Below are 15200 nucleotides of genomic sequence, written 5' to 3'. Positions count from 1 at the left end.
AGCAGTAAGTAAAATCCTGTTTGACCTCCTGAATCCAAGTAGTTCTGAGGATGCCACTTATGGGAAGAAAGAATGATTTTATTGAGAATGGGATAGGCTTGATCTGAAATAATAATAAAAAAGCAATGTGGAGCAGTACAAGGTTGTCTTGCAAGGCCGCCTTTGATAGAAACTCCTTTTTAAAATCAGTTTCATGTTTTTGATGCCTTACTCTTCCTTCCCAGGCTCTTTTCTCTCTTTATCTTTGTTTTGCTTTCCTGTTGTAATTATGTAGTACAGAGAAGTAACAGCAGTAATAGCTTTTTTTAATTTCTGTTTTTCAAATACGCAGTCATGATATTTAAACGTGAGGGAAGAGCCAAAGTGCATTGATGTTGTGCTTAAAAAAATAGAGTGAATATTGTCTGTGATCTTGATTTTGGAGATTTGGAGACAAGGAAACAGACCTTTGGGGAGGTTTCACGGGTGTTAATGTCTGTGAAATGATGAGTGAGGGATGCAAGACCTGTGTGGAGCACTCCCAGCTGGCATGCATTTCAGACACATGAGGCAAAGCTGTGTATTGAATTTCTCCACACCAGACTGGAAATGTGCCCTCTGGTGCCCAGCAGTGATCTAAAATAAAATATTGATCATTAACGACTGTGCTTCCCTTCCTCTTGTCTGGAAAGGGCAGATGGATGTTATTCATGAGGGCACAAAAAATTACAGAAGAGACAGACAAATCCAGGCGCTTGACAGCCTATGGGCAGAGCTTTCATAACCAAAAGATCCCACATCGTTACCAGGATATGTTTGGCCTTAGGACAATTACATTTTAATTGCAATAGAAAAGAACAGACAAATAAGCTTTGTTTTGCCAGCACCTGCTTTTTTCCTGCCCTGCCTGCTCCAATGGTGCTGGAAGGACAGCCTGCTGGTCCTGCTTCTGCTGGGGCTTAGCCCAGGAAAGGAAAAAATGCAGAGCTCCACTCAGCAGGAGCTCAGCACGCAAGGGCCCCTCTGCTTGTTCCTGGCTGTCTCGTTCTATTGATCTTATTCGTGGTGGTGTTGCTTCTGATGTGTTGATGCTGTCTTCTTCTTTCAAGACAAGATTGTGTCCCGGTTTTGTCTGTCAATAGGTATTTCTGCCCCTCCTGTTACTGGAACAGCTAACACCTTGTCCACACAGGACTTGCAGGAAGACTACCCCATGTTAACTAGTGGCACGCGTTTAAATGGATTAATGACAGTGTATTAAAGTCCTATGTGGAAAGCTGGCTGTGACAGAGAAGAGGACTCCTGACAGGGTGACCATATGGAAGTAAAAGCCAGAGTCTGTCTTTCTAGCCCATGGGAGGTCTAAAGATGCTAAGCAAGCAGGAGAGCTGGGATTGCAGCAGGTCTGTGCTCTGAGCTGCTGAGCTGTCGCTGAATTCTGGCCCTGCAGTCACGTAGGGGGCAAATAAGCCTTGAAGTAATAGAAACTGCTTCTCCCTTGTTAAAGCCATAAAGCACCACAACCTCATTAGTTCTTTTAATCTCACACAGGAGAGTCAGGTATGAGATGTGCTAGGCAATACTGCAGTCTGATCCCAATCAGGCAGGAGTCTGGCGATGAGAACGTACCAGCCCGCAGCCAACCCTGACTGGAGCCAAGGTGCACGTTGGTTTTGCCCTAAAAGAGGATTCTGTAGATGCTTGCATCAGTTCATGAGCTAGTTGTGCACAAATGACACCCCTGTGTTGCCCACCCTTCTGTATCTCTGAATGATGATCAGTAGATGTATGACCAATATAAGCCCTCCTACAAACCTTCCTCAAATAAAGCCCTGTGACAGATACCAATCTTCATGCTGCAGGACATACAACAATGGTTAACTGCTTCAGCTTAGGGAAAAATCAGGATATCATCTGTTATGGGGAGAAGGGTGTTAATCATCTACTATGGGACTTTCCAGGGAAGGAAAGCTGAGCTAGGTGGTCTGCTGGTCAGCCTCTGCCCGCACGGGGATCACTTCACTGCTGGACTGGCTACATGAGTCCATCTCTCTATTTGACACTGGCAGGCAAATTCTCAAATCAAAGCAAAATTCTCTCTGTGATCTTATCTTCCAGTGGCTGATTAAAGTCATGTCCCCACTAGAACGCAGTTTGGTCTCTAGTTTTAAGATAGGGTATGCATTTAAAATTTAATAGCTCTTTCCGAATTACTCTGTATCTACATGCTGTCATTACAGAATGAAAGGACACTGTGTTGATGAAGCTTAATCCAGTTTCATTATGGAGTCTGCTAAATTGGGACATGTTGGTCTTATGAAATTCTACATGTCATCTTGAAACTCTGAGCATAGTTAAGCCCTAAGGATCTCCGAAGCTAGAGTTAAAGCAGCCTGTTTTATGTCCATATTTAAAGAACTACAGAGAGATGTGCAGGATGATTGGATAGATGGGAAGGTGGAGGAAGGAGAACCAGAGGCTACCTCTTTCTTATCTCACATGGGCAGATTTCCTGTAGCCAGTAAGGCTTATAAAATGACCTGCGTTTGGCTTTGTGTTTGACTTGACCATAGTTTTTTTGCTCAAAGTGCCTTCGGGGACTGGCTATTCCTACTTCTCCTTTTCTTCTTGACAGGGTTCAGAGAGAGCAGCTGGCTGCCATCTTCAGGCTCATGAAGGAAAAAAGTGACACATTTGGAGAGATGTCTGAAGGAGACATGAAGGAGCAGCTTAGACTGTATGATATATAACCTTGCAGCCAGTGGAGACTATGCCCAAACCTGATCTTGGCCCTTACTATGCAGGACACTGGAGGCTGTAGCGCTATAAATGTGTTCCAGTAGATATTTTGCTGTTCCAGTTTGTTTTGCAAATGCATATAGGCCTGTGATATGTATTTCAAAAGACCTGTAATTTCTCACCCTTTTTATTGTATTTCCTTGAATAATGATGATATTTTCATCTCATACAGAGATTTTTACCTCTTTCTGGCTGGGTCATATATCTCAGTCACGCAAAGCAGTTAAACTCACAACTTCTTTCTGGCCATGCTTTATAAAAATGAACTTTCAAACCTAGTGTTTACCAGTTTGATATCTGAAGAAAGCCAAAGAAAATAGATGTAAAATGAATGAAAATAATAGAATCATGGAATAACTCAGATTGGAAGGGATCTAAGGAGGACTGTAGTCCAACCTCCTGCTCAAAGCAGTATCAGCTATGAGATCAAGCCAGGTTACTCAGCGCTTTATCCTGTTGGGCCTTGAAAACCTCCAAAGATGGAGACTGCACAACCTCTCTTGGCAGAGAGGCTTCCAATCCTACAGTCGGAAAACAAATAGCCAAAGGCAAGGCATTAGTGCTCTGATCAGAGGTGAGTTGTCTTTCTCAACTCCTCGGAAGGAATGCTTCATCCTCCTTCATGCTGGCTTCTTGAAACAGAGCCAAGTCAGTTCCGGCTGACCTCGTTGAGCTCATCTTCATACCTGAAAAAAAACAGCAGCTAACTTCAGCCTGGAAACACAAACATCTCTTCGCCTCTTGACACTGGTGAAAGTAGTGCAGAAAGGTGGCATCCTTTTCTATAAGGATGATTGTGTCAAACTCAGATCCTGTTACCCTAATTTAAAAATTATGTGGGAAACTACATACTTAGGAAATCTCTTGAATTTATCAAGTCTTTTGAACAGTCTTAACCAGCCCTGGGTTTGGATAGAGTAAATCAATAAGCATTCCTAATTTTAACTGAATGTCTTCTGGTGTGCTTATCTCTCCTATGAAATCCTGTTAAATGCTTCATTATCAGGGAGGATTTTCTCAGTTTTAATAACTGCTGACAAAGGAAGGCAACATTTTCTGAGCCAGTTTTAGGGAATGATCTCTTAAAAGGTTAGGTTTGCTTTATTTTGTGTAATCCTTTTGAGTCTGGGAAACCAAATATCTCATTATCTGGTCACTGTTTCCCACTACAGTATCTTCTATAACACCATACTATTTGACTTCTAAGAATCATTTTATCTTCTAATCGTTTTCACTTAGATGAAGGCATATTTATCATGAGATCAAGCTGGGTTTGCTACCAGTCATGACTTAATCTAATGTCTGAAAATCACCTCTTCTTACTCAATGTGAAGGAATTAAGGGTGAAAAGGAGTCTCATGATGGGAAACATCATCCTAGCTTGCTGTGTATCTAGGCCACAGTTTCCTTTGTCAAGCTGTGCAAGGGGGAAAATATAGAAAATCTGTATATGAGACTTCTCTCTAGTTCAAAATTGAAAGCAGGATCTTTTCCAAAGCTCTTCTTGAAAGCAAGCAATGGAGAGTTAAGGTTTAGTTGATTTTTAGTCTTTCTCTTGTAGACTTTACAGATTATTTCCAAAATATTTTTATATTTCTTCTTTTACATTTGGGCCTTCTCTGAATAGGAACATTTCTGGAAAAATTCCTCAAACTCCTCAGCTTCACATCATGCCAGCAATGATATGCTGAATAAGGCAGAGCAGCTGGCATTAAACCTGTTCTGTCCAGACCAACTACAAGCACTGTCACCAAAGTGTTACAATACTGTTCATAACAGGACAGTGGTAAAAGATCTGACATTTCCTAGGTCGATTTAAGAAAGAAGTGAAGCAAAGTAAAAAAGCCTCTGCCAAAGACATGAAACAACGGGATGCCTAGATGTAAACCCCATGGGTTTTAAGTGATGTTTTCTCTGTGTGCAGTTGGAAGGCTGAAATAAAGGCACCCTGGAGTCGGGGCAGCTGGGGGGAGGCAGCGTTTGGAGTCCACAGGCTGCTGCTGGGCCTGCACTGGCAGGCTACGTCCCGACTTGGCCGGCCGGCTTCTCATTTACTTCTCCCTCTGGGCTCATCAATATTTATACAGGAAATTTCACCAGTTGCTATGGCAGGATCTCCCCTTCCGGGTATTGTCCTTTAAATGACACTGACAGCGTTTCCTCAGCCTCACACAGGGTCATAGGGCACTGAGGTGGCCGTAGGGTGGAGAGGTGGCTGTATGAACACCTGCGGGCAGCGGGGGCTCGCTGTCAGGGCCCCTGGGGAGACCCTTCTCCCTTCTGACAAGCTCTAGGCCCCCGACACGGGTGGGAGGATCCCGAATCAGCGCTGCCACCGAGGGGCCTCTCACGGCCCTTCAGCACATGGAGGCCCGGCGTCCTGCGAGCCCCAGCCTCGGCACTGCCCCCCGCCCTGGCACTGCCCCCGCGGCCGGCGGCAGCTCCTGCCCCGTCGCGGACGCTTCGGAAGGGCGACGGGGGCCAGGGCCCAGCGTGGCGGGTCTCTGTGGCCGCAAGGCCCGCGGCCTCGGCGGAGCCTGGGCAGGGCCCGGCGAGGGGTCCCGCTGCTACGGCAACCAGCCCCGGGCCACCCGCGACCGCACACGCGCCGCGCCGCGCGGAACGGGCCTGGCTCCTCCCTCGCTGGCCTGCGTGCCCCGGGCGGGAGGGGAGGGGCAGGGTGGGACGAGGCCGACCCGCCGGTGTGAGGCAACGCGCATGCGCTCCACGTGGGCGCCGGGCGCTGCGAGTGACGTCACTCCGCCGCCTGCCCGAGGCGGGGCCGCGCCGCGCCCCTCACCCTGAAATGGCGGCGGGCTGGGCTGGTTGCGGGCGTCTGTCTCGGCGGCCCGCGGCAGCCTCTGGTGATACGCTGGCCCTGCGGGGGTGTGGCGGCGCTGCGGGCCGCTCGGAGGGGGCCTGCGAGGTGGGCTGCCGCGTGGGGGTGGCGGGGGGGCTCGGCCTCACCTGCCGCCCCTCCGCCGGCCCCCGAGCTGCGGCCTTGCCGCCCGGGCTGGCCCGGTGTGCGCTGGCGGTTTTCGCCGGGTGTTTCGCCTGACCCGGCGGCCGTTGAAGGCGTCAGGGCAGTCGTTTCCGTCGGGGTTCAGTGGGATGAGGTGCTGACGGTTTAAACTGTTTAATAAATCTGTGCTCGGTGATGGTCTGGGGCTCTGCCTGTGCTGAAATGGATTGTCCGCCCCTGCAGAGCGCCCAGTGCAGGGTGTGTTGCCGCCCTCTCTGGCGTACTTGTCACGAATGGTTCATCCTGGATCTTCGCTATGATGTTTTGTAGCCACGTATTTTCTGATGCTCTTATTCGTGTGTGTTCCTGACATCCCACTAAACGTGCTTTAGTGTCATCTACTGTTAACAACCCTTGATCCTGCACATAAGGAATAGATAATGTTGTCCCAATCGAATCATGGGTAGATGAGAAAATGAGAGCATTTTGTTTTGCATCCTCAGCGTTACTAGATGTGTTTTCCACTTCACATGCAAACTTGGGCAGTCTTTCTAAACCACAGATGCAGGTTTAAAAAAAATCTGAAATTATTTAGTTAAGGACATCTAGTAGGTGGAGAAGGAGGAGGCAGGAGGAAGTGAGCAGAATCATTCTGCTGTGGCTCTGTAGGTAGCTTTGATAGGGATTTCAGGTTTAGAGACTGTCTTATACAGGTCGTTTAAATGGGTTTTTTTGCATAGGTTGCTTCTGGAATTGGTAAACCTTATGTTCCACAATACAACAGCATCTGCTTTACATTCTGTAGCTGGCTAAAGTCAGTAAATTGGGCTTGGCCCAGTGCATTAGCAGTGTAAACAGATGGCTGTGCCAACGGTATGGGGAATTGTGCCGGTGAGCTTGTCAAGTGTATCTGATAAACCTGTTTCCACCGTCCTTTCCTTTGAAGGAAATGGGAATAGTTACAGATGGGAAAGAGTGTGGCCCTAAACCCACCATAAACCTGCTTTTTGCACCTACAAGGTTGTATTCTAGCTTTCTCTGTTGTTCAGGGATGTTACGGGATTTTTTTTTCAAACTATGTTAAATATTTTGTGTAAGTTCCTCAGGGGTATGAATCAAAGGCAAAAGTTCTCATTGATATCCGCCAGAGGAGAACAAGCAGGAGTTTTCGGACAAGCTTTGGGGGTTATCATAACACTGAAAAACCTTCACTCCTTTCCACCCCTGCCTGCCCCAGTCCCTCATGTCTCCTAATCACTGTATCCAGGCTACATGCATTTGACAGGGAATTAAATCCACAGTCTCTGAATTTATAATAGACTTGAGTTTATTCACATAAGAATGGTGGGGAAAAAAGTTCAAAAATCATGTTGTAGATAACAGTCAATTTTAGAGAATTTAATTTCCTCTGGGGAGTGAAATAACTGGTTCTGAAACTTGGTGACTACAGGGAATTTGTGTAGTAATCAAGCAGTGAATGTGTGGCATGAGCTTCTCCTGTTTTAAGAAGGCAGCTTTACCTTTATGACCACCCATGCTTTTGTTGGTGAATCACATTTTGATATAATGTAAGAGCTGTATTAAAAGGGTCAGAGAGACATATATCTACAAAATCCTTGATATTGCAGCCTTTTCTACCTGCATTTCTCTGGAAATTGTCTGACCAACCCAACCTCAGGTGGTGGAAAACATAGTGGTGTCTGCTACCTTCTCTTTGTGGTAAGTCAATGGTATTTTGTTTTATTCTTTCTCCATAATGTGACTAAAGCTTTTCTCACAAAGGTAAGATTTTGTAGGCATTTTGACGTGTTCTAGTAATGTGATCTTTCTTGTGAGTCTTCTGTAAGTGTCAAGTGAAGCAGCAGAGACTCAGATCTATGAGTAAGTGTTCAGACTGAGTTATGGAAGTGGCACTAGTTAGTAAGAATTCCTAAAGATAATCTCAGGGGATGGGGACCAAGTGCTAGTACCATGGATTTGAATCTGGCTTTCTGCTAGGATGGGAACAGAGCAAAACATGGAAGTCTTTGTGATTTTCATTTTTTTTAAAACTTTGGATAGATTTATTACATTTGTTAACTGCTAATTGCATTGGGAACAATAAACTAACAAGGAGGAGGCATTACATAGTTTGTCTCATCTTCATTTGTCTCAAAGAAAGGGGATAATTGATCCTGTTTCCTGTGAGAGGGCGTAGTGTCAAACCTCCTGGGGGGGGGGTCTGACTGTTTGCAAGTGTTAAGACAAATTGTTAGGGATGCCGCTGTGGAAAGAGATGAAACAGCCAACTGTCATCGTCCTGGGGAGTCACAAGCAGTCTGGATGCATCTGCAAAATTGGAGTGTGAGCAGGGCCAAACGTGCAGAGGAGGTTGCCTGCCTTCTCTAGGGGGTCACGTGTGGACTCACTGCAGCGTGTCTGGCTGTGAAGCTGTTCCCAGTGGTAAAATCCAAGGGTGAGGTATGGTCAGTTGTTACATCAGGGTCAATCTTTTCTCCTCTACAGGGGTTAAGAGATTGCAGCTCTGGTGCAAGGAAAGGTAACACCTAGAGAGAGATGGTGCTATGTAATCTGCTGCTGCCAGAGCTTCCTGGCAGTAGAAAGTGTAGTTCTTTTTGGAGATGTTTTTTACCACTCTCCTGAAATGGCTCACGCTTTCTAATGTGGTCTAAAATGCTCACAGCTGGAAGAAGGTTTATATACTGCGTGTTCTATAGGTAAATGTAGGTGAGGTGGTGGGAGAGGAGAAGCAAGTGCTGCTTATCCGCTGGATGGTGCTGTTGTATTCAAACAGCAGCCGCGTTCTGCCTGACTCGGACTGAAGACTTCAAGCAGTTTTTCTTTCAGAGAGAATTAAGGAGGATATACACAGTCCTTTTCTCCATAGCAAATCTCTTGTGAATCCATGTTGTGATCTGCCTGTTATCCAGCGTTCCTGTAACTTGCTAAACTTAACTAGTAACTGCAGATAGGAAAACTGTTTTCTGAGCAATTACTCCTGACCAGAACTTTTCTGAAAAATCTTATTTAAAACTTCCTTCAATCCACCAGCCCGCCCTCACCCACCCCAATTAGGCTTTGTTACACCTGTATGTGTACACCTGTATGTGTACACCTGTATGTGTACACCTGTATGTGTACACCTGTATGTGTACACCTGTATGTGTACACCTGTATGTGTACACCTGTATGTAGGATGAGTATTTGTTGGCTCACTCAAGTGCAGTAAGCTAGCTGGGAGTCACTGGAGGAAAAGCTTGTTTTCAGATCCTGTGGTTATACTTCATCGTGGGGGAAGAGAAGACCTGTTCCTCTGACTACTAAGCCACCTTTCCAGAGGCCAGGACTTGAGTTTAAATGTTGTTTGCTTGCCATAACATTAGATAAGATCTGAAATAGGTATTTGCAATTTATGTGACATTGGTTTAATGTTCCTGTAACTTTTTATTGTATTGTTTTATAACTCTTTCTTAAAATGGTAATTCTTACGAAGGAGAGGACTTTGTGGATCACTGCCTCTGTAATTTGTCTTCCTTGTCAACACTGTTACAGCCTTTATTGGAAAGGAAACAAAGAATAGTAGCCTGGTTGTTATGAGAAATTGTTTTGCAAGCTCTGCCTATTACTCAGTTGTTGGAATTCTGCTACTGATAATTGATAGAAGCAGAAACTAACTCAAGATGCTGATTTTAAGGAAATTGGAGGGTGAGAAGTGGTGAAAGTATTAGTTTGTAGTAAGTGAAGATGGCCACATTGGTTCAGTAACTCTTCTGAAAGGTGATACTTTGAATGTTTAGTGCCTTCCAGCATCAGAGGACTGAATGTCAACTTTTTTGTTTCCAGATACCCCAAATTCTGGTAGCAGAGGAGAACTTTGCAGAGAAAATGCAGTCTGCTGGCAGTAAATAGGTTTCTGATTATCACTGCAAGTCTGTGGGCTACAGGTAGAAAACCCCTGTGTTGGTGGCACTGGTTCAGCGCATTGTGTTCTGTGTCAGTGGCAAGGCTTTCATCGGTACCCAGGTTCCTGCAGCAGTCATGTCTGAGCTAATCAAGAGCAGATTTGGTGGGGTGCGTGTGTGAGTGTGACTAACCAGGGTCTAGAGACTGGCTGCTACAAAAGCGAGGTCAGAAGAGATAGCATCTTTGAGGATGCTGATGATTCGTATATGATGCAAGTCCTGTGTCAGATTCATGCCTTAATGTCTCATCTTATTGTAAGCTGTTTGGACTCAGGGTAGTGGTTCCCCATTGAAGCACAGGATCTTTCTAATCCCTCCTGTCACCCTGAATTCCCTTTAGCTGCTACTTGTTTGTGCGGAGTGTGTACTTTCATGTCAGCAAGGACCATCTGAAAATCCAGCAGTTTAATTTTGGAGGAGAAACATTACAGCCCAGCAGCTAATTGAGATGACTGTGGCCTTTGGAGGGAAGAGGAACTTACTGAAAATATGACTTGGTGGATAAACCAGAACTGCCTGGGGAAACAGATTTGCAAGGAGATAGAATGACTGGCTGCCTAGGCATGTCCAGTATCTGATGTTTGTACTAAAAGTTAGAGTTATGTCTTGCAAAATGGAGGAGTTACAGTTTCTAGATACTTCTAAGATGTGGTTTGTGTGTGATCAGAATGGCTGGGAGAGAGGCTCACACCTGTTGATTCCTGAACTTTGTTTGTTTTGGCTTTTTGTTAAAAGATCTCCTCTGTGTGTGTATACACTTCAGTTTCGATCTGCCAGGTAGATGTTGTCTGTTCCTCTTCCATGGTTTTTGTTCTTTCTGTTTTTCCACTGTGATGTGAAGCTATTGGATGAGTTACACAGGGTGTTACCTGCATATTGGCAATAGGCAGACCAAAGGAAGCTGGATGGAGAAAGTAGAAAATTCAGCCTTCCTCTGTACAGACTACGCTGATGAGATTTTCACACCCATGCACTTAAATCAACTTTGTAGTGGTGAAGTTTGACTTTTGGCATGAGCAAAAAGGCTTCTATTTCAGGGAGTGCTGCTTGAAAATTGTAGTTTGGGTATTGCCATTTCTTTCTCCTCAGTGGGCTGTGTTTCTTTGTCCTGCAATAAAGGATTTCTGTTTATCTGCTGTCCTTGGGGTAGCATAGAACTGTATGACCTTAGTGAAGAAGGGGAGTACTGCTGTGTATGAACCTAGCAACCTTGAGATAGGAGCAGAGGCATTCTGAAAACTTGTTTTTAGTGAGGGATTTTATCATCCAGTTATTCTCAAGCTGCCCATGAAAACCCAAGAGTGATGAGTCTCGATTCTTTCTTCTTGTTTTGTGTGTAGACCATGACAATTTCAGCAACCCTATAACTGCACTGTGAGTGGGTTGATGAGATGGTTCTCTAAAACGTCCTGAGGAAGTTGCACCCTATCTTACACGCCTCCTTTGTTTTTTAAAAACTGCTGTCAGCACAGTTGAGGTGGGAAATTTTCTGTTTGGCTATTTGATTTAACACACCGTTCAGGCAACTGAAAGATCCAGCAGTCCTTTGTGCTGCCTCTGAGACCTGTGAGGGACTCTGGTCCCAAGCTTTCCTTTATCATATGTTCTCACAGATGAGAACAGAGAGCAGAATGAGGGGAGGAAATCTGGGAATATAATGTATTGCAGAACAGAGAAATTCCTGTGTGATACAAAGTCATAAAAATAAAACCCTGCACCAGTGGCTTGTGGACCTGTGCCTTCTGGGAAGCTTTCACCACTGAAATGTTCTGCCCAGGACTCAGTACAGCTGTGAAGATCCTGCTAACTGGTGTTAGCAGGTGGTTTCCTATTCTGAGGGCTGAGAACTTGTGCAAACAAAATTTGGGATGGTCCCTCCCCTCTTGCACTTCTACCTCACCTGCAGCTCAGCAGTCATCTCAGCAGAGGTGCTGCAGGTTTACAAGAAGCCCCTTAATCCATGCAAGGCTGCTAGTGGAGCTGCTCCACTGCTGCTGGTACTGGTTGGGGGTGGCAACTTTATCACTGCAAAACTAGGTGCACAAGCAGAGAAGATGATGGACCTGCATCCAGTACCTTTATACTGGTTTCCAGCAGAAATACTGTTTTTGGGAGGCCCCTCCGAAAGCTCCTTCATGGCAAAAGTCTGTCTTTGCAGCCAAGTGATGCTGCCTGTCTGGGTAGGATCCCATGGAGCTGTGGGATCATCACCCGCTCTCTCTGGCTCCCATCATCCTTTTTGCCAGCTCCACCTCAATAGCCTTTTGTGGCAATTGGTTCCTTAGTAAAAGGTGGGTTATGCTTGTTTGTACATGGCTATTCTGTATCCGGGATCAATCTTTGTTGTGCATGACGTTTGTTTATACTGACAAGCCTGTGACAATGGTATTAATGTCCCTATTCACCTTTCTGCAACAAGAGATAGGGCAGACACCCTTTTGCTAACTGTATCAAAACATGGTGGGCTTTATCCTGCCCTCTGCAGTTGTGGTGACTGACTCAGCTGAGAAGTGACTGTTCTAATACAGGGAAGGGGGGTGGGTGGGGTGTGGCACACCATGCAGACACTTGGGATTAGGATCTGGGAGTGCAAGACTGATCCACCGTGGTGTTCTGAGGTGGGAGAGCATATGTGGTGATGGTAATGGCAGGGTTCTGTCCCCTCAACCCAGGAGATCATCAGCATGTGGTGTGATCCGACACCCCCTCGTACAAACCTTGTTTCTTTCTAAACAAACCCACCAAAGGTCAGGAACTCAATTCTTTTCCCTTCTTTGTGAGCACAAAATATGATAAAATAGCCATGTGTACAGCTAGTTTTGGAGAAAGAGGTGGCTGGTGTACTGAGAATGTGCTTCTTGAGTCACTTAGCTGAAGGTATTGACAGGTGTGTTATTTGAAGTTGTGTTTTGGTGCATATAGGAAGAGATGGTGTAAGGATTGTCTGTTGTTTGCCAGTTCTGCTCATCTCTTCTTCATGCATCAATTCTACTTGCCAATTGCAGTGTTGGAACAAAATTTCATCACCTGGACTCTGCTCTGAGTCAAACCAGGTTAATAAAACTGGTGACCAAGGGTTTGTAGGCATGATTGTGACTCAGATTTGGCCTGCAGGAAAACCCCGGTAATGCTGGTGGCCACCAAGCCTGTCTTGATTTTGGCATTTCAGGTGCAGATGGCAGAGTGGGCAGGTAGAACAGGTATCTGTGACTGAGCATATCTAACCCAGAGTCCCCGGCACAAGATCAGGCGGCCTTAAAATACCATTTCTGTTGACCTTCCAGACTGCTGGTGCACTTGAAAGTTTGTAGCAGATAAACTTGTGCCTGAGGTATGTACAGTGAATGGCGTTTTTGGTGAAGCGTGCACTATGTATTTATGCATTAATGGAACTGCAGTCTTCTGATTTACTTAAAGTTGTAAGGCCAGAACTTGTCAAATACTAATATTAAGAGAAGTGAGAGCCTGTCTGAATACAGCATTCTACAGAAAACAGTAGACAACTGAAGGAACTGACCTTCTCGAAAAACTTGCAATTCAGCTGCAATCCCTAGGCAAGAAATTCTTTTGCAGGATAACAGAGAACCCAAAAACTAACCACATGACAAGATGGGATATTCCCCACCCCAACCCCCCACCCCCCACCCACCCACCCCACCCCCGATAGATTAGATAGCAAACCATGTGAAGTTCCATGAGTAAGATGCCACCTATTTATCTTGAAAGAGACAATCTGCTTTTTGCAGATGGGAGTTATGGGTGAGAGAAAGCTAATTCTCAAATTGTATTTTAAGGGAGAACCTGAACTTCCATGAAACAGTGTAGTTATTTTAATGTGTTTGTGGGGCATTTGATGATATATCCAAATGCTTTAATAGATTGGCCTCTTGAACAATAGTGAAATACTTTGGCAGTGGCAAAACAGATAGCCCACCTTAGACTCGTGAGCTGCCAGAGCATTGTGGCTTCAGCCATCAGAGTTCTGAGGACATTGTGGTGGAGACACCGGTGTCTCGATAAAGCTGAAGACAGATAATCCATGTAGGTCTGGGTGAAAACAGGACTGTTGGCACCATCCTTGTTAAATTCTCATGCGATTAACTGCCTTTTAATGATATGGAGAAATAGTGTGAAATGGGGACAATGGACATCGATTGTGATTGTATATGTCTGCTCAAGGAATGTGGGTATGGTGACTGGTCATGGGTGTGGTGTATGGTCACATACTCACACAGCTTTGAGGAGACACTACCCTTCTTCCTCTAACAAAGGGGCTATTTATAAAAAGGATGAGAAAAGGATGAGAGACATTCCAATGTTATCTAGAGGGAGGGAGTGCTAAGGCTTCTTGCTGGAGAAGATCTGATGGTCACAAGGACATGAATCACCTACAAACCTGCAAGACCACCACATTCCAGGCAAAGGACTGATAAGCTAATTAACATACGAAGCGAGAGTAAGCGGGTTTAGGTAACGAATATGTATAGGCGTTAATTGAATATTCATTTGTTTTATTGTATAAATGTGAGATGGTTCGTCACTTCGGGCATGCACGCTTGTGGAGGAGCGATCTCCCGTGCATCTGCGCGCAATAAACATACCTACTTTATAACTTTTGAGCTATAGTGTCTAATTCTGTACATCATTAATACTCCTTTCTGTTCATTTCAGAGACCTCCTGTCTGGAAAAGTGTGTGGTGCTGTAGCATCACTCATCATACTCCTCTCAGCAATGACTGCCTTTCAATGTCAACTGCAGGAAACACAGTAAGGTAATTTGCAAGTGTTTTAGCATAAATTACATAAAGTTTATAAACCCCAGGGCCTGTTATTTGCCCTTGGATTCTCAGAGCATTTTACCATATGGTTTCACAGAATCATACATGTAGTTAAACAACCAGAAGAGTCATTTTCCACAGTCCTTATTTTTCTACAGAGTTTTCGGTGTCCTCTTGCTCTTTACTGTTTTGTGCATTTACTCTTCAGATACTAATTATTGTGGTTAACTGGGCTTGTGTTTACTTATGGTTACAATATCAAGGTGTAAATATGAACTCAAACATTGACCAAGCTGAAAGGTGGGGTGGAACAAAGAGGGTGCCCTAGATGATGGTCAATGGAGTGTGACGCAGTAGTAGATTGCTTAGGGAGAGGGAGGGAAACCTCAAGTGCCAAAAGATAAACAAGCCCCAACTGACATCTGCTCTGAGTCACAGGGCTGGTTTAGATATCACTTAACCCTGGAGCAGCATGGGATGACCTTCCAGGATGTTTCTTCCAGCCTTTGTTGCTGTGCCTCTCTAGTGTAACTTACTCTAGATGAATGGGTAGTGTCTCAGTGAGTGCAAAATGCTCACTACAGAGAGAGTTGTAAGGGCAGGACACCACCTGAATTTGATATCGTCCTGTTAACAACACAGCTTAGAACGTTCCTGTTGTAGGCCTGGTCATTCCCATTTGATAACTAAAAACTGGGGACACGAGGCTTGAGATGCAAG

At 45.1% G+C, this 15200-nt stretch overlaps 2 protein-coding genes across 6 annotated transcripts in view; both read left to right on the top strand.

Moving 5' to 3' along the window:
* Positions 1 to 2945, top strand: part of MXRA7 (matrix remodeling associated 7) — a 28908-nt gene extending 25963 nt beyond the window's left edge. For both annotated transcript variants that reach the window (XM_055723481.1, XM_055723459.1), the window contains one exon: positions 2615 to 2945. In XM_055723481.1, coding sequence (XP_055579456.1) covers positions 2615 to 2729 — 115 coding nt within the window. In that variant the 3' untranslated portion in view covers positions 2730 to 2945. The remainder of the gene's footprint in view (positions 1 to 2614) is intronic.
* Positions 2946 to 5494: 2549 nt separating this feature from the next.
* The window catches only part of ST6GALNAC1 (ST6 N-acetylgalactosaminide alpha-2,6-sialyltransferase 1), a 29834-nt gene continuing 20128 nt past the window's right edge, over positions 5495 to 15200 (top strand). For 2 of the 4 annotated variants that reach the window (XM_055721779.1, XM_055721796.1), the window contains exons 1-2: positions 5495 to 7459; positions 14374 to 14474. In XM_055721779.1, coding sequence (XP_055577754.1) covers positions 14449 to 14474 — 26 coding nt within the window. In that variant the 5' untranslated portion in view covers positions 5495 to 7459; positions 14374 to 14448. The remainder of the gene's footprint in view (positions 7460 to 14373; positions 14475 to 15200) is intronic. The other 2 variants (XM_055721772.1, XM_055721767.1) reach the window with 1 other exon arrangement.

Source organism: Falco cherrug, chromosome 1 (assembly GCF_023634085.1).
Source record: "Falco cherrug isolate bFalChe1 chromosome 1, bFalChe1.pri, whole genome shotgun sequence".
Taxonomy (NCBI): Eukaryota; Metazoa; Chordata; class Aves; order Falconiformes; family Falconidae; genus Falco; species Falco cherrug.
Note: the sequence above shows the minus strand (reverse complement) of the source record. Positions and strands in the feature narration are given on the sequence as shown.